The 24,880-nt window shown below is 44.6% G+C and overlaps 1 protein-coding gene across 3 annotated transcripts in view; it reads right to left on the bottom strand.

The window, feature by feature from the left end:
• Positions 1-24,880, bottom strand: part of RFX4 (regulatory factor X4) — a 172,247-nt gene that overhangs the window by 2,539 nt on the left and 144,828 nt on the right. For all 3 annotated transcript variants that reach the window (XM_005680577.2, XM_013964051.2, XM_005680578.2), the window contains 2 exons: positions 9,285-9,447; positions 7,468-7,606 (listed from right to left, as the gene is read on the bottom strand). In XM_005680577.2, coding sequence (XP_005680634.2) covers positions 7,468-7,606; positions 9,285-9,447 — 302 coding nt within the window. The remainder of the gene's footprint in view (positions 1-7,467; positions 7,607-9,284; positions 9,448-24,880) is intronic.

Here is a 24,880-nt window from a genome sequence, read left to right as displayed (position 1 = left end):
TCTCCGTTTGCAGGCTGGTCAACACAAAGATTTCCTTGCTGTGCTAAGGGCCACGCCAACATGAACAGGAGCCAGTCAGCCAGGATGGCAAGGGCAGCGAGTAGGGAGAGAGTCTGCCTGCGAATGTGCGAAGTCTTCTGTTCTCCCATCTGTCTTCCCTGACAGTTGGAGAGTGGAGCCCCGAGGGATTAGGTGGGAGGCTGCCTCCGTGTGAGGGAGACAGACAGACTGAAGCCTAGACAAGCCAGGAGAAGGGGTTATGACAGCAATGGCTGCTCTCTGTTGCTGAGGGGGCCAAGTGAACTGTTCTCCGCCTTATGAGTGGGAGTCAGGGGCAGTGGGGGAAGGCTGATAGGCCCAAAGCAGGCAAAGAGAACCAGCTATTCACAGGTGAAGAAGGAGGTCTGGTAGTGAGGGCTTGGTCTTCCACAGGACAGACAGCTTGCCTTACACAGTCAGAAGAACAGGTAGGAAAAGAGTGAGAAGGGCAGAGGTGGTATCTGGAGCTCAGGGCAGAGGAGGCACCCAGGGCTGTTGCCAAGGAGACCACGGGGAGCCTCCGGAGGCTTTCATACTCCCCAAAGCAGCTGTGTGTGTGTGTGGCAGCCCCTCTGAACCCCAAAGAGACCATGATAAGACTGGGTCCTGACCAAGATAATGAGCCCCCAGGTACTAAACAGGTAATATTAAAGCATATTATTACAAAATGGTCTTTAATTTTTCCCAAAAGTTTGCTCCCCGCTCCCAGTAGCCTCTCTAGTAAACTCCTTGGATACTTGTCCCCTCCCTAGCACGGAGACCTCCTTTCTGGCCCTCAGGCATGCCAGGCTGGTTCCCATCTCAAGGTATTTTGTCCCACCTGTTCCCTCCGCCTGGAGCACGTCTCTCCCACCCCTCCCTCCAAGCCCCTTCCCTGCTTGCCCTTTCATCATTCTTCAGGTCTCAGCTCAAATGTCACCACCTCAAAGAGACTTTTCTGGACATCTTGTCTCTCCAAGCTAGTGCCCCACCTTCACCTCTCAGGGCAGGATCTTAGCATCCTGCTTGTCAGGTATCTCTTCCCACTGGCTTGTATTCCTAAGCTGCTGGTGGGGTGGTGTCATCTTCCACAGCGTGTTCCCAACATCTGGAATGATGCCTGGTACCTAGCAGGTGCCACATTACTATCCGGCAAATGAACCCTAGGTTGTTACTGCTAGAAATAACCTCAGGGGTTGTGTACTCCGACCCCACGTGGCACTGATGAGACAGCTAGGATCCAGCTAGGATGAGGTGCGGAGCCCATGGTGAGCTAGTGGATGAGCTGGCAGGGGAGCCCGGGCCTGGGCTAGCTCTTTCCCCCCACGTCAGTCTGGCCCAAACAAGGCAGGAGCCACCACACAATTGAAGTCCAGAGAATTCAGAGAGGAAGACTCCCCTTTGGAACACAGTGCATTAAACTTGAATCTCTCTGTCACTCTGCCTTTCAGTACCTTCCTCCCACTGCAGACCACAGGGTCTGGTAACCCCAACCAGGCCTCAGCCTGATGCTCCTGAGAGGCGCCTCACTTGCCTGGCCTGCGTAGGGACTGTATCACGCAGCCTCCTCCCCATAGAACCCAAGAGAGGGTGGCTTTTGTGCCAAATCAAGGCCCCTCAATGCAGCTGTGCCCAGGGGTTGTGTCACAGGCTCAAAAGAGTAATTGCCTGGAAATGAGACGGGCTCAAAATATCTCCAGCGTGACAATAAAATTCTGTTACCACAGGATCCGGCCTGGAAAATTCTGTCCCGTTAGGTCAGCTAATTGCAAATGAGTCAGTGCCTCGTCTTCCCCTTGGTGAAGAGACCATTGAAAGCTGAGAGGCTGGAGTGCCGGCTGTCTGGCCCGGCCATTAAAGCCACCAGTGAAGTTGCTCTTCAGTCCAATGGGAGCACCCGCCTCACCGCTCACACTTCACATCCGGGTTCATGGGGCTCATCCAGATGCTGGGCACAAACCCTGGGGTCCCCAAAGCTCTGTCCAGGATAAAAGTGCTTTTTGTTGAAGGCCCTAACTGGAAGTTACCCTTTTCTAGATCAGATCAAGGGCTGTTGCTACTGATGTGAAAACGGAGGTAAGTCCCCAGTCCCCACCCTGTGGGAGGTATGTGAGGGGTGTCTGTGGGCATGTGTGGGTGTGTGTGTGCACAAGTGGGCAAAGATTCCCTCAAGGGACCAGGGTGTGAGTCCATCTCTGCTGAGACTGACCCTGAGCCTCTTTGGAACCATATTAGGAAATGCTATTTTGAGAAGTGACTTCTCACACCAAGCACTGACTTTCCTGCACGTGGAGAGAGAAGAATGAGCCCTTTATCCCTGACCTTCACCAAACGGGCCTCTACTGGAGAACGGGTGAAAGGTGGCCCCCTGTTTTCCCATGAAAGGCGGCTCTCACTGCCCAAAGTCCTGCCAACAGGCATCCCCCACCCAGGACACAACTCCCCCAAATCTGTGCTGGACAGTCTGCGTCTGCTGAGCTTTTTGGGTCACGATTACGTGAGTACATGTGAAACACTTAGAGCTTCCACACAGTGTGTCCGTGTGCTCAGTCACTTCGGTCATGTCCGACTCTTTGCGACTCCGTGGACTGTAGCCCGCTAGACTCCTCTGTCCATGGGACTCTCCAGGCAAGAATACTGGAGTGGGCTGCCATGCCCTCCTCCAGGGGACCTTCCCGACCCAGGGATCGAGCCCATATTGCATGTCGCCTGCACTGGCAGGTGGGTTCTTCGCCACTAGCGCCACCTGAGAAGCCCCAGAGCTTCCACACAATAAGTTTTCAAAACATAGTTGCAATTATGAATATTATTCTTCCTCGAGTCATAGGTTCGTGGTCCACTAATGATAGGAAGAGCCTTAAGTGATTGACCATCTGATCCCACCTCTCATTTTACAGATGAGGGAACTGAGGTCAGGAGAGGGATAAATGATCTTCTTGCAGTCACACACAACTTACTGCCAGAGTAAGGATCCATTCATCCCTTCATTCACTGACCATTGTATACTGAGGTCCAACCAAGAGCCAGGTCTGTTTTGGGTCCTGGGAATATAATGGTCAGAAGGGGAAGGACCTAAACCCCCTCGCCTTCACAGGGCTAGCATAGTGAGGAAGAGAGATATTAATTCTACAATTACAAAAAATAATAACAACTGTGGTGTTACAAAGAATAATCATAATAATATACACAGATAGTGTTAACTATGAGCCAGCCCCTGTCCTAACCTTTGTTAAATCACTCAACCCTCACAACAACCCTATGAAATAAGTACTAGAATTATCCCCATTTTTCAGATGAGGAGATTGAGGCACTGAGTTAATCAGAGGCCAAGCTGAGATTTGAACTCAGGAAGCCTGGCCCTATAGTCAGAGAAAATCTGTTTTTCTATTTTTACTCACCTTTGGCCGAGGATGCTACCCCAAAGTGGAGCATGCTAAGCAAACTTTGAAGCAATCACTGTGCCTCTGAGATCAAGGACCCACTGGACGTGGTCCACTGGAGACACTGTGAGAGCTATGTGACCAGCTGGTAAGGCTGGGTCTTGGCTATACAGCTGAGAAATGAGCAACAACTTTCTGGTTCACTGTAAGTGTCTTTCCAGCCAGTTTGCTTATGGTTGGCCTAACGGCTTTTGAGCTCAAGAACCCAGTTCACATTCACGGCTGCGGACAGGTAGAGGTTCCATGTTTGTTTTCTTTCTGGTTGGGCATGAGGATGGGGCGCCTGGGAAGGGGCCGTTGATACTGTCCCTTGTTCACTTATGATGTGGGACAAGTGCAGCATAGCAGCAAGAAGGGTATTTTTCTGGAATAATTCAAACCTTTCCCTGTGCAGCCTCATCCATCTGGACTTACTAATTGAGGAATTATGAGCATTCAAGCAGGAGTGTGGAGGTTTACCTTTGTAGTACTCATGAAGAAAGCATGTCTTGTACAAATGAATAGTAGAAACAAGGGCACACGGTACCATAGTTCAAAAAACAAATGACTTCACATTATTTTGAGTATATAAATGCTGGGATGTCTATAATTACTGGACTTCACAAAGATGTTGTATTAGTTCTTTAAGACTAACATGGTAGGCATTTATTTGCAGAAAGTAGTGTCTTGTGTTAATGACCAATTGCATTCTTTAACCATATTTTATCATTATGATTTTTCTTCACTTCAGACTAATCTTTTCCCGGCTGAGTCTGCTATAATGAAGTGTGATATTTGGTATTCAGGATTGGAATGGCTTGACTTCTGCTCTGGGAAGCTAAAACTAATTAGGCCTACAGTAGATTTTCCCCTGTGTGTTCAACCTTAAACCGCAGTACCAGGAAAGGAAAGAAATACAGTATCTTGCTGTGTGTTTTTTCCTCTTTGGGAACCTGAAGCTTATTGAGAATAGCTTCGGTAACCTCTTGAATTTACCTCCTGCCCGCTAAAACACACACCCTGTAAGTGTTCAGTGCCACGGGCTTGGGTTTGAGATTTGGAGAATTTGCCTTTGAATCTGCTTGGTCACTTACTAGATGCATGACCTTGGGCAAATTGCCTTCTGAGTTTTTCCTCATCTTTAAAAAGTGGGGAAAATGCCTTCTTTGGGAGGTTGCTCTGAGATTTGAGTGAGCCTATGTATTTCAGAGTGCCTCAACGTGCATCAGTGTGAATGGAAAGAAAAAAAAGGAAGGATTTAGAAAGTACTAGATAGTACCTTCCCCGGAAGAAACCCTGACCTCATCCATCAACCTGGGCAGAGATGTAGTGTAACTAAATGTCTCCCCACCCCACTTTACAAATGGAGACGGAGGCATTAACCATAAAGTGCAGAGTGTGAGTATGTGGTGGGGGTCAGAGGTTGTGAAAGGACCTGAGAGTCGCAGAGCATGGTGGTGAAGGGGCTGCAGGACCCTGTGGCCTCCCACAGCCAGTCTGGGTTCAGCGGCTCCTCCATGGGCATTCGTTTAGTCCCCAGCTCTCCAGTTAGGATGAGTGATTACATGATGGTGCTCCAGCTGGGGACCATTGTGGTTTCCAGAGTGAATGCTACAGCCTGTCTTGGACCACTGTGGGCTGCGTGGGCATTTAGGAGCCCGTGGCTTCTTTTTATGGCAAAAGGCTTTAAAATTTTAATACCCAGAAAAACCAGCTCCAGAAGTTTCAGGAAGAGAGATGAGGGGGTGAAGAAAGAGGGAAGAATGCTGGGAGCTGTGGCTTGGGATCTCAGCTTGGTCTGGCCAGGGTCTCCTACTGGAGTGGAAGCTCTCTCAAAGCAGGCTTGCCTCCATGTCCTTCTCCCTTTATTCTCACAGGCTAGGGCAATGCTTGCCGCATAGTAGGTACTTGACGGTCATGGGGGAATGAATGAATGGTTGGATGGATAGGCTGCTTATACTGTGAAAGTGTGACCCAGTCTATGGCGGCAGCTCTTAGTCATTTAGGGGATCACCATGGGGAGCACAGACCCTGGTCCCAAGAGAAGCAGGACCTGGGGAGCAGGTGTCTCCATGTGACGCAGATGGAGACCTATAATAATGCCCCAGGTGATGGTTTAGAGGAATCAACTCCTTGGCTTGTCTAGGGATTATCCTACGGCTCCCTGGGACTGCGGATAGAAATCAAAACAGATGCCTGTTTGCCCCAAGTGCCCATCTATTGTGGATACACTCTGCTCGGCACTCTCCCTCAGAGGCAAGTCTGTGCTGACAGCTGATGTAATTGCAGCCTCCACTTAGCTCACATCCTGCCACCTCTGTTCTAAGACTCCTGCATGTGCTTCCTTGGCAGCCTCCCTGCTCTGCCAGTCCCCTCTCTACTTCCTGGTCTCACCAGTGCTACAGAAGCCCTTTCCTAGGCTGAACTCTCATCATGTCTCCCAGACCTACTGCGGCTCCCTCCCTGCTTGCCTCACACCACAGTTGTCTCTGCTGACCCACCTCCTGTTCACTCCTCTGTTAAATTAAGCAGCGAGTGCTCTCTCTGAATGGTGACAGAGGCTAGGGCTTAGGAGCCTGTACCGCTGGGGTCACGCTGCCCGGGGTTAAGTCCTTGACCAAGTTACTCTCACTTCCTTTCTGCAAGGGTTACCATGGGGATGTGAAAGGTGCTTGGCACTGTGCTTGGCACAGGACAATGTTTAGTAACAGTTAGCTTTTCTTTTTGATGAGTGCAGTGACCTGAGGATCCTAGACTTAATTTCTGCCTTCAGGAAATTTTGGGGTCTCTTGCAGGTATCAGGAAAGTCAGTGATGAGAAGTGTACCAATAGTGGAAAGCCCAATGCACCATTTGAGTACAGAGGAGTGGCACCTAATATGGTTCTGGAAGAAGGACAAGGACAGTGTCAGCAAATGGGATGCTTGTCCTGAACAATAAGCAGAAGAGTTCTGCTTATTGAGGAAGAGAGTCCCAGCCTGAGACAACAGCATCTGCAAAGACCCAAGGGAGCTACACATGAACTGGCATGGAGGGACAAAGGTGGGGTGTGGCTGGTAGGCCAGAAAGGCAGGCAGAGCCCAGATGGTCATGAGCCTTGAGAGACGTGCTAAGGAATTGAACTTGACCCTCAAAGCGATGATATGCAAAAGAGGAAGAGTGTTGTGGCCAGGTTTTTGATTTGTTTTGTTTTACCCAAAAGATTCTCTCAGCTGCAGTACTGAGGATGGACCAAGGATTGGACAAGTTACTGACACAGAGACAGACAGACGGGAAGGCTTTGGTCATCGTCTAAGTTAGATAAAGACCTGATATGAGGCAAGGACGGTGAGGGTCTAGAGACACCAAGCATGCAGAACTGGATGGAACTGGCAACACTTGTGTTTGGGGCCAGTAGACAGCAAAGCGTCTGAGGCATGGAGAGCGCCTAACACTGGTGTAACAGTGGCAGCCACCATTCCCATTCACCAAGGCCACAGAGGGTTAGTGTGGCTTGTGAGACAGTGAAGACCCAAAGGCCTGAGAATGATGTGTTAGGGGTCCATTTCAGGAAGACTCTTCTACTAAGAGTCTGTGATTGGGCTGCTGGACAGAAAAGGAACACACGTGAAACTGAGAGACCAGTTAGGATGATGCTGAGATGACCATCCTGACAGCACTTGATGAAGGTCTGACTGCACCAGGAAGGGGTGATGGGAGAGGAGACAAAAGATCCAGTCTGAAGGTGGCCGCCCGAAAAAAGGGTAACAGACCTCACTGCTGACTGGCTCCCAGGAGAGAGGTCAAAGGGAGGACAGAACTAGAGGCACATGGTTGGTACCCACGTAGGTGAAAGCAAGTTGGGATGACGCTGACTGAGCACCCACTGTGGGCAGCCACGGGAGGGACAAAGTGGCATGGAGGAAAAGACCAGCCTTCCCTTGGAGGCACAGAGGTTGCACACACAGTATGCAGAAGGTGCTTATTGTGTTGACTAGACCTGGCATCAAGCTCACCAAGGCCTGGGCAGGCAAGCAGGACCACCGACTCACCTGCGCAGAGCTCCTGTGGTACGGGGAGTAGTGGAGCGGTCCTGAGATGGCTGTGTCATGCGGGAGAGCTGGGTACTGGCTCTGCATCGGGGGAGGATGCTGGTTGCCATAGCTCCCATAGTTATAGCTTCCCGTGTATCTAAAATGCAGGAGGCGCATGGAATATTGTGAGTAATGGCAGGGAGAACAAAGCAGTTTGACACCTTTAAAAATCAACCTCATCTACTCCTTCTTTTCTTTCTTTTTGTTTTACATTTTTCTTTTTCTTCTTGTTTCCTACCGTCTCCACTCTGGCTTTGTTGTGACAGCGTCAAACTCCCAGGTGGGTCTTCCTTCTCGCCTTGGCATACCTCCCTCACCACCCAGTGAGTGCTCAGGGAATTAAAAACAGCCCTGAGCAAAACATCATTAGTGATGGAGACCTTGTCTCCTGTTGTGGTAAAAAGCCCCACATTATAGCCTGAAGTCAAATAGGAAAAAAAGAAGAAATTACTTTGGGACTTATGTTTTTGTTTTGCTCAGTCCTCTGCTTCTCCATCTTGGGGAAGGATGCAGTGTGTTTCTCTGAGCTCTCTCCTGGGGAAAACAACATGGCCAACCAGGCGTCAGCCTCCGGTTCTAAGCCTGGCTCCACCAGCTCCCAGCTGTGGGGCCCTGGGCTACCTGCATCCTTGTTTCTCACATCTGTAAAAAATGCTGCACCTCGCTACTCTGAGAGTCGTATATGTGAAGACACTTTATAAACATAGGATACTGCTTTGAAAACACAGAACACTGTTACCACTATTCTTAATAACATCTTTACATCAAAAATGCTGGTGTATGACCACACGAGTGTCTGTGCTGTCATTTCTGCAGAATTGAAAGTTCTCTGAAACAATTCTAAGTCGATTTTGAATGTGTGGGGGAAATACTCTCAGGGGTCCCCTGAGAAAATAATGGCTGTCCCAGTGACTGGCAGGGGCACCTGAGCCTTTGGAGTTAACTCCAAGTATGCCCACAGTCAGGCCTCAGTTACTGCGTGGAAGGGACCTGAGTGGTCCTCCTTCCTCCCTTCCTGTGTCCCCCACAGCTGGTCTGTTGGAACCTGGTTTGTGAGGCTCACTGTGCCCTCAGAGCCGAGTCTCACCTTCTCAAGAAGGAGGGCCCTTTATAATATCATCAGTGTTTCTCAGATCAGGGCGCAGTAGACACTGGAGGAGGAAGGTCTTTTCATAAAGACAATGCAAAATGGCAAAAAGCTGCTATGATTCAGGTTACCCTTTTAAGGGGATTTGTAATTTATACATCACAGTAACACCACTACACATTTAGGGGAAAATATGGGCAAAACAAATGATTTATTTATTCAGGGTCCAAATCACCACTGGAACCCACTTGGAATTGAACCCCATGAGTAAGCCCTGTCCTCCAGGGACCCCCAGCCTTGGGTGGGGAAGCCCCCCTGTGATTGAGACTTGGACCCACCATGAAGCTGTATGTTATGTGCCTATAAAGTAGCCACCCAGGAGAGCTGGTGAAAGGGACTTTTCCATTTTCTTTCCTAAAGGAGGCAGACAGAATCTCAGTCAGCCCCACCCTTTGCAGCCATGTGGCCTGAGGAAGTGAACTTAGTCCAGCCTTAGTTTCTTCATCTGTCAAGTGGGTCACCTGCCCACCTCACCTGGTTGTTGAGGGGACTGCATGAGATAGTCATACAAGGTGTGGGCAGACCTCAACAAAGGGCAAGTCCTTCTTGTCCTCTGAGGAAACCACTGCTGAGTAAACCCTGTCCTTTCAAAGCAAAAGTAAAACAACATCCCAGGAAAGCCGCCTACCCGTGCTCCTCTCTGTGGGGATAAACTGGTATCCTGTGTGTGACCGAAGAGGAAGGCACGTGTGTGCTCCGCATACAAGGCAGCTGTTGAGAGTTTTCAGCGGGGGACCCTGCTGCTGTTGTCACCGTGTACGTTAGAGACCATGTGTACGACTGCATCGCTCCTGCAGAGATAAGCGAAGATGCATCATCACCAGTAGTTCTCACTCCCCCAGTTCTTCTCTAGCATGCTAGTGGTTTCCCACTGCTCTTTAGCTGAAAGCCAGAATCTTTACACATCCTGTGTCTTGGTTCTTGCTGACCTCACCAGAAGCATCCCTCACTCCCTGCTTTTGTACCTCTGATCCAGCCACCATAGCTTTTTTTTTTTTTTTTCATTTTTCCAGAGTACCACAATTCCTAGCACCACAAGGCCTTTGCACATGCCTTTGCACAGCCATTTCCACTGCCTGGAACCCTCCGTCTTCCCTAAGTACCCACTTATTCTTCATATTTCAATACAAAGAAGCTGTCTCCTAACCCCAGATCCCATTAAGTCAGGTCCCATACAGCATGATTGTGCCTACCACAATTTGTAACCTTACAGCCATTCATGAGTGTGATTGAATTAATGTATGAACCCCCGCCCCACCAGACTGTCAGCTACATGAGGGTAGGGGCCTTGCCTATATTGCCCACCACTGGGTCATCAGTGCTTAGTACAGAGACTGATGGCCAAAGGGTTTTCAATGAAAATTTTAAAAGAAAAAGGAGAATCCTTGCATCCCTGGGATAAAGCACACTTGGTCATGATGTATGATCTTTTTTAATATGTTGTTGGATTCTGTTTGCTAGAATTTTGTTGAAAAATTTTGCATCTATGTTCATCAGTGATATGGACCTGTAGTTTTCTTTTTTTGTGGCATCTTTGTCTGGTTTGGGTATTAGGGTGATGGTGGTCTCATAGAATGAGTTTGGCAGTTTACCTTCCTCTGCAATTTTCTAGAAGAGTTTGAGTAGAATAGGTGTTAGCTCTTCTCTAAATTTTTGGTAGAATTCACCTGTGAAGCCATCTGGTCCTGGGCTTTTGTTTGTTGGAAGATTTTTTATTACAGTTTTGATTTCCATACTTGTGATGGGTCTGTTAAGATTTTCTATTTCTTCCACATTAACAAATTGAAAGATAAAAACCATATGATTATCTCAATAGATGCAGAGAAAGACTTTGACAAAATTCAACATCCATTTGAGATAAAAATTGTCCAGAAAGCAGGCATAGAAGGAACATACCTCAACATAATAAAAGCCATATATGATAAACCCACAACAAACATTATCTTCAATGGTGAAAAATTGAAAGCATTTCCCCTAAAGTCAGGAACGTGACATCTCACCACTACTTTTCAACATAGTTTTGGAAGTTTTAGCTATAGCAATCAGAGAAGAAAAAGAAATAAAAGGAATTCAGACTGGAAAAGAAGAAGTAAAACTCTCACTGTTTGCAGATGACATGATCCTCTATTTAGAAATCCCTAAAGACATCATACTTAGGAATAAATCTACCTAAAGGAACAAAAGACCTATATATAGAAAACTATAAAACACTGATGAAATAAATCAAAGATGACACAAATAGATGGAGAAATATACCATATTCATGGATTGGAAGAATCAATATAGTGAAAATGAGTATAATACCCAAAGCAATATATAGATTCAGTGCAATCCCTATCAAGCTACCAATGATATTTTTCACAGAACTAGAGCAAATAATTTCACAATTTGTATGGAAATACAAAAAACCTTGAATAGCCAAAGCAATCTTAGAGAAAGCAGAATGGAACTGGAGGAATCAACCTGCCTGACTTCAGGCTATATTACAAAGCTACAGTCATCAAGACAGTATGGTACTGACACAAAGACAGAAATATAGATCAATGGAACAAAACAGAAAGCCCAGAGATGAATCCATGCACCTATGGACACCTTATCTTTGACAAAGGAGGCAAAAATATACAATGGAGAAAAGACAATCTCTTTAGCAAATGGTGCTGGGAAAACTGGTCAACCATCTGTAAAAGAATGAAACTAGAACACTTTTTAACACCATACACAAAAATAAACTCAAAATGGATTAAAGATCTAAATGTAAGGCCAGAAACTATAAAACTCCTAGAGGAAAACATAGGCAAAACACTCTCTGACATAAATCACAGCAGGATCTTGTATGACCCACCTCCCAGAGTAATGGAAATAAAAGCAAAAATAAACAAATGGAACCTAATTAAACTTAAAATCTTTTGTACAACAAAGGAGACTATAAGGTGAAAAGACAGCCTTCAGAATGGGAGAAAGTAATAGCAAATGAAACAACTGGCAAAGAATTAATCTAAAAAATATACAAGCAGCTCATGGAGCTAAATACCAGAAAAATAAATGACCCAATCAAAAAATGGGCCAAAGAATTAAACAGACATTTCTCCAAAGTAGACATAACAGATGACTAATGAACACATGAAAAGATGCTCAACATCATTCATTATCAGAGAAAGGCAAATCAAAACCACAGTGAGGTGCCATTTCATGCCAGCTATCAATAAGTCTACAAATAATAAATGCTGGAGAGGGTGCAGAGAAAAGGGAACCCTCTTATACTGTTGGTGGGAGTGCAAGCTGGTACAGCCACTATGGAGAACAGTGTGGAGATTCGTTGAAAAACTGGAAATAGAACTGCCATATGACCCAGCAGTCCCGCTGCTGGGCAATCACACTGAGGAAACCAGAATTGAAAGAGACACGTGTACCCCAGTGTTTATCAAAGCACTGTTTACAATAGCTAGGACATGGAAGCAACCTAGATGTCCACCAGTAGACAAATGGATAAGAAAGTTGTGGTACATAAGCACAATGGACTATTACTCAGCCATTAAAAAGAATGCATTTGAATCAGTTCTAATGAGGTGGATGAAACTGGAGCCTATCATACAGAGTAAGTCAGAAAGAAAAACACCAATACAGTATATTAACGCATATATATGGAATTTAGAAAGATGGTAATGATGACCCTATATGCGAGACAGCAAAAGAGACACAGATGTAAAGAACAGACTTTTGGGCTCTGTGGGAGAAGGTGAGGGTGGGATGATTTGAGAGAATAGCACTGAATAGATCACCAGTCTAAATTCGATACATGAAACAGGGCACTCAAAGCCAGTGTATTGGGACAATGCCGAGGGATGAGATGGGGAGGGAGGTTGGGGGGGATGGTTCAGGATGGGGGACACATGTATACCCATGGCTGATTCATGTCACTGTATGGCAAAAACCACTACAATATTGTAAAGTAATTAGCCTTCAATTAAAATAAATTAAAAAAAAAGAAAAAAGAAAGGGAAAACAAGAAAAAAAGATCAAAGAATGGAGAGAGGACAAAGAAAGCTCAGGCGATGTAGCTCCAATGGGCTCTCCAAATAACTTCTCAACACTCAACTCAACAGGTGTTAAGGATCCAACAAATTGCTTTAAACAAACGTAAGGAGATTATTGGGCTCCACCTGCCCAGGTCTTTTTAAAGATTATTAGACAGTGACCTTAATGCTGACCTAGTCCATACATACTATTAATTCCATTAATTTGCTTTTTAATTGGATACCTTGAAAGTGCTAGGGATTGGGGAAAGAACCTGACAAAATTTAAAAACTTCAAGAGGCTTAGAAACTTTATGAGATGGTGAGAATAGAAAAGGGTAATTTAAGAAACCACTAATAGTGACAATAAATTCATCAACTTAATTTCTGATAAGTGTTAGAATGTTGATACAATAGAAATGATTAAACCGATTTTGAAAGGATCTGGGAATAGGATTAGACACCTCCTTTTAGGCACATGGAAGACTAAAGAACTTGTTAAACAGAGGTCATTTTTAAGGCAAAATAAATCACTGCAGATGGGATTGCACTCATGAAATTAAAAGATGCTAACTCCTTGGAAGGAAAGTTATGACCAACCTAGACAGTATATTAAAAAAACAGAGACATTACTTTGTCAACAAAGGTCCGTCTAGTCAAGGCTATGGTTTTTCTAGTCATGTTTGGATGTGAGAGTTGGACTATAAAGAGGGCTGAGCACAGAAGAATTGATGCTTTTGAACTGTGGTGTTGGAGAAGACTCTTGAGAGTCCCTTGGACTGCAAGGAGATCCAAACAGTCCATCCTAAGGGAAATCTGTCCTGGGTATTCATTGGAAGGACTGATGTTAAAGCTGAAACTCCAGTATTTTGGCCACCTGATACGAAGAGCTGAGTCATTTGAAAAGACCCTGATGTTGGGAAAGAATGAAGGCAGGAGGAGAAAGGGACGACAGAAGATGAGATGGTTGGATGACATCACCGACTCAATGGACATGAGTTTGGGTAAACTCCAGGAGTTGGTGATGGACAGGGAGGCCTGGCGTGCTGCAGTACATGGGGTTGCAAAGAGTCGGACACAACTGAGCAACTGAACTGAACTGAAAAGAGAAAACTTTGGTCCTCCAATCTTGTACTTTCTGCAGCAGACCATTTTTATCTTGAAATTCTTCTGGGAAGATAAAGGAAAGGTTTTCATTTAAAAGTAGAATTCTACCATAATGTCTCTGGGTCCTAGTTCTGCCACGCACTGGTTGTCAGATCTTGAGCTAGCTTCTTAAAATTTATATGCCTTTATTTCATCATCTGTAAATTAGGAATAGATACACCTATCTTATATGACTGTTATGAGGATTAACTCTGATAATATATGTCAAAGAGCCTGGCACGTGGTAGGCTTTTAATGTTATTCAAGCACTCTTATGAACTCAGGTATTCTTCTATCAGACTTTTTTTTTTTTTTTTGGCTGCTTCATGACATCTGTGGGATCTTAATTTCCTGATCTGGCCCCCTGCATTGGGAGCATGGTGTCTTAACCACTGGACCACCGGGGAAGTCTCATATCAGACTTTATTAAAGTAGACATTTCTTTATTTCCCATTTCAGATTCCAAAGAAGACAAGTTTCTTGGGTCAGATTCTGTCATTAGGGATGAAATGTTTGAATAGCAACAGTGACTTGAACTAACAGTGAGTAAACTTCTAAATTCATGTCTTTCTGCAAAATCACAAAATCCTTATCCACCAGTACAGCTAAAAGTACCCCTTCCTTGTTTAGATATCCATACCATATTTCCCCTGCAAAGATAATGACTTTAGCAGGCTATATGCTAGCTGTCATTTATAATAAATGCAAGAAGACTGGAAGGAAAAAAATAAAAATAAATTGCCTGTGTCTCAGATGATTGGATTATGGGTGACTGCTCTCCTCTATATTTTGAACTTCATATAAAATTAAATAACTTATAATTTTAAGTACCCTTTTTATTAAAAACAGGTTATTGCTGAGAACGGTTTTAATATTTTATCTTCTTTTGGTTTATCTGTATTTTCTTATAAAGAATGTATATTGCCTCTGTGAAAAGAAAAGCATTATTAAAATATATTAAGCAAATTTCACAATTAGAAATGGAATTGGAGGGGGTGAGAAGTTTGGGCAAACAATGAACCAGCCACAGCAAGCAAGTAATTAACCCTTCAAGCCCCTGGGCCCTCAGGAGAGCAGAGTGAGGTCAGTGGGTATTTAAAAGGGGCAACCAAGGAAGCCAGAGGATTTTCTCCCCCTACCCACCCTCAAGCAGTAGGAAGACACAGTGAGAATAGCCATCACCTGAGAGAATGCAGAAGTTACTTTTGTGTGAGTTTCTGGAGCACGGCAACTGCTCCTTATTCATCTCTGTATCCCCAACAGAGGGTCTGCCAAATAGTAGGTGTTCAGTAAATTTTTGTTCCATTGAATTTGTTGTTGAAGGAGTAAATGCTGCTAGAAATAGACGTTATCAAACAAAAAGCTAGTGGAACTCTTGGAAAAATGGGCTCCTGTGGTCTGGGAAACAAAACCCCTAAATGGCCATGTGCCAGCAAGCTAACAGATCCAGTCAGGCAGGCTTAAGCAGATTAACACCTACTGGCTTGGGTGAGAAACCCTCTCTGCCTAGGGAGCAGAAAAGAACACCCCTTGCATTCCCTTTCCTACCGGTGGGACCTCCAGTGAGAATTGCTGCTGCTGCTTCTTTAAGGAAACTAATAAAAGAAAATCTGTGCAGTTAACAGTTTGTGCCTCATTTCTAAGACAGCTCTAATGCTTTTTATTTGTTGGTAAAACAATAACAAACCTTCCCTGTTTGTCTAATTTCCGTATCTTTCTCTTCTCCCCTCCCCGGTCCACCACCTCTAATTAAGTCTGAGAATAGTGGTGAATGTCCTTGATCTTTGAGAATCCTCTAAAGATCTTATAAGATTTGAGAATGATAATATTGTAACTACTGGAGAGGAGTACTTTCCTTCCTTCTCATCCTCAATAAAATATTCTTCTTCCCTGAGTTTTTTATATATGTGTGTTTTTTTTTTTTTCCTTGAAAGGGGTTGCTTTAAAAAGAGGGTGCCTTGGGACAGGGAGAATGGTTAGAATATAACAGGAAATCAATAATGAACTTGTTAAATGGATAAATGAATGAATGATCATCCATAGACATGATCATCATGAATGATCATCAACACAGACCAGGCCTCACGTTAGTTTCTTTTTATATATTGACTCATTGAATCATCACAACAACCTTTTGAAGTAAGCAGTATTACCACCTTTTTCAGGTGAGAAAGTTGAGGCCCAAAACTTGGTCAGGTGAGTAGCAGAGGGGGGATCTGAACCCAACAGTAAGAATTGCTTCTCACACTTGCATGTGCATTTGGATCACTTGGAGATCTTGTTAAAATGCAAATCTGATTTGGTTGGGAGACTGGGAGTTGAGCCATCAATTCTGCATGTGTAACAAGCTTCTAAATGATGACAAGCTTCTAAGTGATCCCTTGGACTGCAAGGAGATCAAACCAGTCCATCCTAAAGGAAATCAGTCCTGAATAGTCATTGGAAGGACTGATGCTAAAGCTAAAACTCCAATACTCTGGCCACCTGATGCGACAAACTGACTCACTGGTAAAGACCCTGATGCTGGGAAAGGTTGAAAGCAGGAGGAGAAGGGGGGATGACAGAGGACGAGATGGTTGAATGGCATCGCCGACTCGATGGACATGAATTTGAGCAAGCTCCAGGAGTTGGTGATGGACAGGGAAGCCTGATGTGCTGCAGTCCATGGAGTTGCAAAGAGTCGGACATGACTGAGCGACTGAACTGAAATGATGAGAATGCTCTTGGTTCACGGAGCACACTTTGAGCAGCAAGGCTCTAGGAAACACTGCCTCCTATCATGTGTTTTACATGTTTGGGGCCATTATAGATCACAAGCTGTGACTCCGGTACAGACTTATGAACATTTAAACTGCTTCCTAGTCTATCTGGCCATACCCTCCCTTCAGGTCTTGGACTAAATCATATGAACCTTTACCCCACAAGGATTCTATGAACCATCACAGATGTTGCTCAGGTTTTGGGCCAACCTAAGCCTTTCTTAGTACCCTCCTGAGAAAAAAGCTGCTAGAAGTACATCTAGATTCTAGAGCTGCTGTCCTATACAGTAGCCAGTATGAATTTAAATTCACTAAAATTAAATACAATTAAAAATTCAGTTCCTTCATTGCGCTAACTGCATTCAGTTACTCAATGGCCCCAAGTGACTGGTGTCTACTGTTTCGGAAAGCTCAGGTTTAAAAAAAAAAAAAAATTCCCATCATCACAGAAAGTTCTATTTGGATAGGATTGCTTGAGAGGATTTGACACTAAACAAACATTTCCCATAACATTCAAAACTGAGAAGAGAAAGATTTTACATCTGGCTCCATCCCCACTGGCTATCATCTATCCTAAAGGTAGCTGTGCTTAAGAAGAATATTTTCTAAGTTGAAAATTCATCTGTTTGAATTACACGTTACCAATAGTTCCATGGCCAAAAGGAGACTGATAAAACTGATCAGGGGCAGCAAATGAATCAGCTCCCAGAGAGAGAAGTTGGTTCATGACCTGGCCCCTGTGCATCTCTGCAGCTTCCTCTCCTGTACTCTTCCCCTCATTTATACCCATCAGTCAGTCCTCACTATGCCAGGCTCTTTTCTGCCTCAAACCTGTACACATGCTGTACTCCACTACTTAAAATGATCTTTTCTTCTCCCTAGTCTTTATGTGGCTAGCCCCTTGTGACACTTCAGGTCTCAGACAAATGTCACATCTTCAGAGAGGCCTCCTCTGACCACCCAACTAAGATGATGCCGCCATGGCACTTCTGACCATTTGAATTATATAGTTACCTGATGCTTAACTTCCATATTGACTCTTACCCACTAGAATATAAGTATCATGAGGACAGCAACTGCACCTTTTTTTTTTTGTTCACTTTTGTACCCTAGGACATGGCACAGATTAGACATGGAATTACTTGTGGCTGAATGAATGACCAAATGAATGAATGAACAAATCTAAAGATCCCAACATGAAGCCAAGACCTCAGTGGTATGAAGTCAAGGGCAGATTAAACAATTTATTTTCAATGCCAACTTCTATTTCCTAATCCTGTTCCTTTAGAGAAGAGGAAGCAACAGGGATGGAAGAGGAGGAATTCACTGGCAGGGACCATTCTGAGTTCTGTGAGTGAGTCATGCGGCTCTGTGGCAGGGCTGCGGTGACCACCAGCTCCCACTCACTTCGGCTTCCCTCAGAATAACTGAGCTTTTGTTATTTGGAAAGACTAGGGGCCAGTTATCTTTGTTACATCCTCAACGGATGCAGAGAAAACGCAGCTGGGCAGGCCAGATGTTCTACAGTTAGGGCTATTTATGAGGAATTTGCCTCTATTTCTTTAGGCATCCTAGCATCTCAGTGATTTAATTTGCTGGTTTTGTGTTGTAGGGAACCCATGATGGGAAGTTGAAAACATGAGTTTAATAGTTAACTTTTATTGTCATTGCTGAAAGAGGGCATACTTAAAATGACATCATAAACAAGCTCTTAGAATCCTTTGGTGGCCTGACCTGGAGAGAGTGAGATCTTAACATTTTGCTTTTAAAGACATTCAAGAATTGCAGCCCAGTGTCATGTTAAGTGGGCTACTCAGTTTGGAACCACCTGCCATGCTCCTCAGGAGGAGAAGCTCCAGTTTTTTAAAGTAAGCTAAGGTTTCTGAACCTTGCTGGGTCATGAAGGAGCTGGCATGCCACCAACATTGTGGGGGGAAAAAAGGATAAATGGGTTTGATTCTGCCTTGTGGAAATCTGTTAAAATGGAACGCTTTACGCAATCTCTCAAGGCATTCCCATAGACTCTGACATACCCAGTCAAAACTGGCCGTGCATCATGTGCAATTCGAGGTGCTTGATATGCCTTTCCTTTTCCCTCTGACTTTTAAAAACAATGAATAAATACCATCTTAAAACATATTTAGGGCTTCGCTGGTGGTCTAGTGGTTGAGAATCCACCTGCCAGTGCAGGGGACACAGGTTCCATCTCTGGCCCAGCAGGTCCATCAAAGGACCATCTCTGGTCCACATGCCACGGAGCATCTAAGCCTGTGTGCCGGCACTACTGAGCCTGTGCTCTATAGAGTCCACGAGCCACAACAAGAGAAGCCACCACAATGAGAAGCCTGTGCACTCCAAGGAGAAGCAGTCCCTGCTTGCCATAACTAGAGAAAGCCGGGGCACAGCAATGAAAATGAGTACAGCCAGAAATACATATGTAAATAAATCTTTAAAAAAAACATATTTAGAAATCCATATAGGGATGGACAGAGCACTATATACAGATATAGGTGGGATGCGGTTTTCCTAGTGAATCATAGCTCATTCTCACCCTACTTTGTAGTCCTTGTATCAAAGGATCCCCAAAGGTTGTGTGCAATGAATTAATGTTCTCTTTGTGCTCACCAAGCAGACATAATACTGTTCTCTTTTTCACAGCTGAAAAAATGAGGACGTGTCCATCAACAGTGAGACGCTGGTTTGTGGAAGACCTGCAAACACCTGATTGGCTCTAATACTCAAGGAGCTGAACTTGATAATATGTACATCATCTGAGCAATGATATTCAGAGTGCTGGAAGCCCAACAGAGTCACTGAATCACACAAAATTTCATTTAAGATGTTAATAAGCTGTTTCAGCCAAGAGTTGTTTTGTTTAATTTTTTCTACTACTTTACTTCTTGCTTCCTGGTTTGGGTCCTTTTAAAAACAAAATGGTTTTGCTTTTTCTAAAATTTTTAACCATTTTTTGGAAAGTAATAATATATAAATCAAGCAATCATTTAAAGATAGAAGTAAAAATTAACTGAGCATGAAAACCATATGCTGAGTTAAAAAAACATGACAGATGCATTTTAAAAGATTTCCAATAATTGCTTTCCAATGTACAATATTGTTCAAAAAATACACAAATTCCCAAATTTAAGCCTACTGTAATAGATTTCCTGATATTCAGGTGTATACCATGGATAACTCGTGCTTTATATCATAGTATCTGTAAAACCATACATGCTGTTAAGAAATTATGCTTGTGGTTCTTCCAAGACCATGAGCCACAATGCATGCCAAGGCGCAGTCCAATTTAGCAATGGAGTATTTCAAAAGTGGTACTTGAGAAAAATATTACAGATAGTTTTATACAGGGTGACATTTTTAATGCCCCCTGGAGATATCTGAGAACAAAGCTGGAATGTGCCAAAATCTTCAAAGGTTACAGTCATCTGAGGAGAACCTGTTTCACATTTGTATTTCTAAGAAGCTACTTTTACGACGCCTGAACACATTGCACAGAAATCTCTCAACACGTTTATGATATTCCTGTGCCTTTGACTATCACACCTGCCATACCTCAAGGCCTCCACATTAGTACAAAGAAAGTCAGCGGCAGACTTGTGAGCTGGCAGAGAAAGATGATGAGACCCTAGAAGTCTTTCCTTCACACTCCTCCTTCCCCTTACTGCCTTGGAGTCTTCTTGTTTGATCTGTTGCTAGGTTGGCCAAAAGATTCCACTCAAATTATTTCTGCTTCATAATGCACAGCTGTTCCAGTTGCATAATTTCCCTGTTGATTTTAGAAGTATGGATGTTATCACTGGCTGACTGATGTGCTTGTCTGCCAGGAGGTGGTGGTGGGGGGAGGGGTGTGTGCACAGGCAGGATTATTCAGGTTAAGAGGCTTCTAGGTGCCCTCACTGCCCTTCCTTCCTGAGTGAGGAAGGAGACCCCCGATTCAGCCTCCAAAGAACCCCTGAGCATCAGCAGAGCTCGAACAATTCTCGAGTTCTCATCCCATTTTATTTTCAGCAGATAAAGTTATTCTTTGATGCACAACTTTTCTTCCTGAGCCTTCTAAGCAGGAACTACAACAACCCACTGTGGAGGGAAAAATGGGAGGGAGGTGAGAGGGAGTCAGATTCTTCGTCCTCAAAGTAGAAAATGAAATGCGATTTGAGGTGCATCTACATAAATAAGGGCTTCCCCTGTGGCTCAGCAGCAAAGAGTCTGCCTGCAATGAAAGAGGCACAAGAGACACGGTTTGAACCATGGGTGGGGAAGATACCCTGGAGAAGGAAATGGCAACCCACTCCAGAATTCTTGCCTGGGAAATCCTGTGGATTGAGGAACCTGGTGGGCTACAGTCCCTAGGGTCGCAAAGAGTTGGACATGACTGCTGTCTGGGGAGGCCTTACAAATAGCTGTGTAAAAGAGAGAAGCAAAAGGCAAAGGAGAAAAGGAAAGATATAAGCATCTAAATGCAGAGTTCCAAAGAATAGCAAGAAGAGATAAGAAAGCCTTCCTCAGCAATCAATGCAAAGAAATAGAGGAAAACAACAGAATGGGAAAGACTAGAGATCTCTTCAAGAAAATTAGAGATACCAAGGGAACATTTCATGCAAAGAAGGGCTCGATAAAGGACAGAAATGGTATGGACCTAACAGAAGCAGAAGATATTAAGAAGAGGTGGCAAGAATACACAGAAGAACTGTACAAAAAATATATTCACGACCAAGATAATCACGATGGTATGATCACTCATCTAGAGCCAGACATCCTGGAATGTGAAGTCAAATGGGCCTTAGAAAGCATCACTACGAACAAAGCTAGTGGAGGTGATAGAATTTCAGTTGAGCTTTTTCAAATCCTGAAAGATGACGCTGTGAAAGTGCTGCACTCAATATGTCAGCAAATTTGAAAAACTCAGCAGTGGCCACAGGACTGGAAAAGGTCAGTTTTCATTCCAATCCCAAAGAAGGGCAATGCCAAAGAATGCTCAAACTACCGCACAATTGCACTCATCTCACACGCTGGTAAAGTAATGCTCAAAATTCTCCAAGCCAGTCTTTAGCAATACGTGAACCGTGAACTTCTAGATGTTCAAGCTGGTTTTAGAAAAGGCAGAGGAACCGCAGATCAAATTGCCAACATCCTCTGGATCATCGGAAAAGCAAGAGAGTTCCAGAAAAACATCTATTTCTGCTTTATTGACTATGCCAAAGCCTTTGACTGTGTGGATCACAATCAACTATGGAAAATTCTGAAAGAGATGGGAATACCAGACCACCTGACCTGCCTCTTGAGAAACCTATATGCAGGTCAGGAAGCAACAGTTAGAACTGGACATGGAACAACAGACTGGTTCCAAATAGGAAAAGGAATACATCAAGGCTGTATATTGTCATCCTGCTTATTTAACTACTATGCAGAATACATCATGAGAAACGGTGGGCTGGAAGAAGCCCAAGCTGGAATCAAGATTGCTGGGAGAAATATCAGTAACCTCAGATATGCAGATGACACCACCCTTATGGCAGAAAGTGAAGATGAAAGTGAAAGAGGAGAGTGAAAAAGTTTGCTTAAAGCTCAACATTCAGAAAACAAAGATCATGGCATCTGTCCCACTTCATGAGAAATAGATAGGGAAATAGTGGAAACCATGTCAGACTCCAAAATCACTGCAGATGCTGATTGCAGCCATGAAATTAAAAGATGCTTACTCCTTGGGAAAAAAAGTTATGACCAACCTAGATAGCATATTCAAAAGCAGAGACTACTTTGGCAACAAAGGTCCATCTAGTCAAGTCTATGGTTTTTCCAGTGGTCATGTATGGATGTGAGAGTTGGACTGTGAAGAAAGCTGAGTGCTGAAGAATTGATGCTTTTGAACTGTGGTGATGGAGAAGACTTTTGAAAGTCCCTTGGACTGCAAGGAGATCCAACCAGTCCATTCTGAAGGAGATCAGCCCTGGGTGTTCTTTGGAAGGAATGATGCTAAAGCTGAAACTCCAGTACTTTGGCCACCTCATGCGAAGGGTTGACTCATTGGAAAAGACTCTGATGCTGGGAGGGATTGGGGGCAGGAAGAGAAGGGGATGACAGAGGATGAGATGGCTGGATGGCATCACTGACTCGATGGATGTGAGTGTGAGTGAACTCCGGGAGATGATGATGGACAGGGAGGCCTGGCGTGCTGCAATTCATGGGGTTGCAAACAGTCAGACACGATTGAGCGACTGAACTGAACTGAACTGAACTGAGCACACACATATGTAAATAAATGTGATGATGCTCACATCTAAATTTCCACTGAGAAGGAGGACTCCCTCCAGCTGTGGACCCAAAGTGAAACCACTGCTCCATCTAATGCCAGTTATGGACAACCCTGCTTCCCATCACTGCTCTGAAGAACCATTCTCCTGATCTGTCCCTGACGATGGGCCACTGGGATGGTTAGCATGTTTTCTGCCCCTGGCAACGTGGAAAAAAGGGCAGGCACCTTATAGGCTTTAAGCATCTGCTTATTTCCTCTCTGAGTAGCTCCAGCTCTGGAAACATTTGGGAAAGAATTAAACAAAAGTCTCCTGGGATACATATTAATACTTGAAGTCCCGTGAAAATGACATGCTGTCTCTTGCCTCCAAGCCTGTGCTTGGAATACCTTTTCTCTCATTATTTGGCTCCCCAGATCCTTCAAGTACAGGCTGGAGGCCCCGCTTTGTGTTCCCTAACTCTTTGACCTTTCTTCCAATTCAGCAGTCATTACCTTAAATTATAGCTACTGTCTTGATCTTCAGAACCCTGTGCTGTGCTGTGCTTAGTTCCTCAGTCATGTCCAACTTTTTGTGACCCCATGGACTGTATGTAGCTCGCCAGGCTCCTCTGTCCATGGGGATTCTCCAGGCAAGAATACTGGAGTGGGTTGCCGTGCCCTCCTCTGGGGGATCTTCCCAACCCAGGGATCCCAATGCAGGTCTCTCTCCAGCACTGCAAGTAGATTTTTTACTGTCTGAGCCACCAGGGAAGCCCAAGAATACTGGAATGGGCAGCCTATCCCTTCTCCAGGGGATCTTCCCGATTCAGAAATTGAATCGGGGTCTCCTGCATTGCAGGCTGATTCTTTATCAGCTGAGCTACCAGGGAAGCCCCGTCAGAACCCTGGCATCTAACAATAAACTCCCAGGGGCAGGCACCACAGTTCACCTATTTGTATCACCAACTTCTGAAGTGTTTAGCTCATAGAAGCCACTTGAGAAATATCTATTGAATCAGTTCAGTTCAGTCTCTCAGTCGTGTCTGACTCTTTGCGACCCTAGGAAATGCAGCACGCCAGGCCTCCCTGTCCATCACCAACTCACAGAGTTTATCCAAACTCATGTCCATTAAGTTGGTGATGCCATCCAACCATCTCATCCTCTGTTGTCCCCTTCTCCTCTTACCCTCAATCTTTCCCAGCATCAGGGTCTTTTCATGTGAGTCAGCTCTTCACATCAGGTGGCCAAAATATTGAGTTTCAGCTTCAACATCAGTCCTTCCAACGAACACCCAGGACTGATCTCCTTTAGGGTGGACTGGTTGGATCTCTTTGCAGTCCAAGGGACTCTCAAGAGTCTTCTCCAACACCACAGTTCAAAAGCATCATTTCTTCAGTGCTCAGCTTTCTTTATTGTCCAACTCTCATATCCATACATGACCACTGGAAAAACCATAGTTTAGACTAGATGGACCTTTGTTGGCAAAGTAATGTCTCTGCTTTTAAATATGCTGTCTAGGTTGGTCATAACTTTCCTTCCAAGGAGTAAGCACCTTTTAATTTTATGGCTGCAATCACCATCTGCAGTGATTTTGAAGCCCCCCAAAATAAAGTCTGCCACAGTATCTATGGGATAAACGAATAGATAAATGCATAGATGTGTGACTGAATGAAGAGAGAAAAGACAGAACCTAAACACGACAATCTCATCCTATTTGATCTTCACAAACACGTAATGTCATTCCCAGTGTATTTGAATTGGAACTGTGATGTAACTAAGCCCATGTTATGAGGGTCTGGAGCAAGATTCTAACCTGGAGGGAACCCAGCTCCAGAGTCAATGTGGATGCCCTTGAGGGGTGGGAAAGGCCTGAACCTGGTGGCCGCAGTGGGCTGGAAGGAATAGTGGGTCAAGGTCTGGGTTAGAACAACTGGCCTCGGGAGATGTGGAGGAGAACGCCAGCTGTCTCCCCCAAATCTGTCCCTCTTCCTGCCTGGGGGCTGACTATCCACATTCCCCACCTCTGTGTGCAGGTACATGAGGCCATGTGACAAAGTC

Source organism: Capra hircus, chromosome 5 (assembly GCF_001704415.2).
Source record: "Capra hircus breed San Clemente chromosome 5, ASM170441v1, whole genome shotgun sequence".
NCBI lineage: Eukaryota > Metazoa > Chordata > Mammalia > Artiodactyla > Bovidae > Capra > Capra hircus.
Note: the sequence above shows the minus strand (reverse complement) of the source record. Positions and strands in the feature narration are given on the sequence as shown.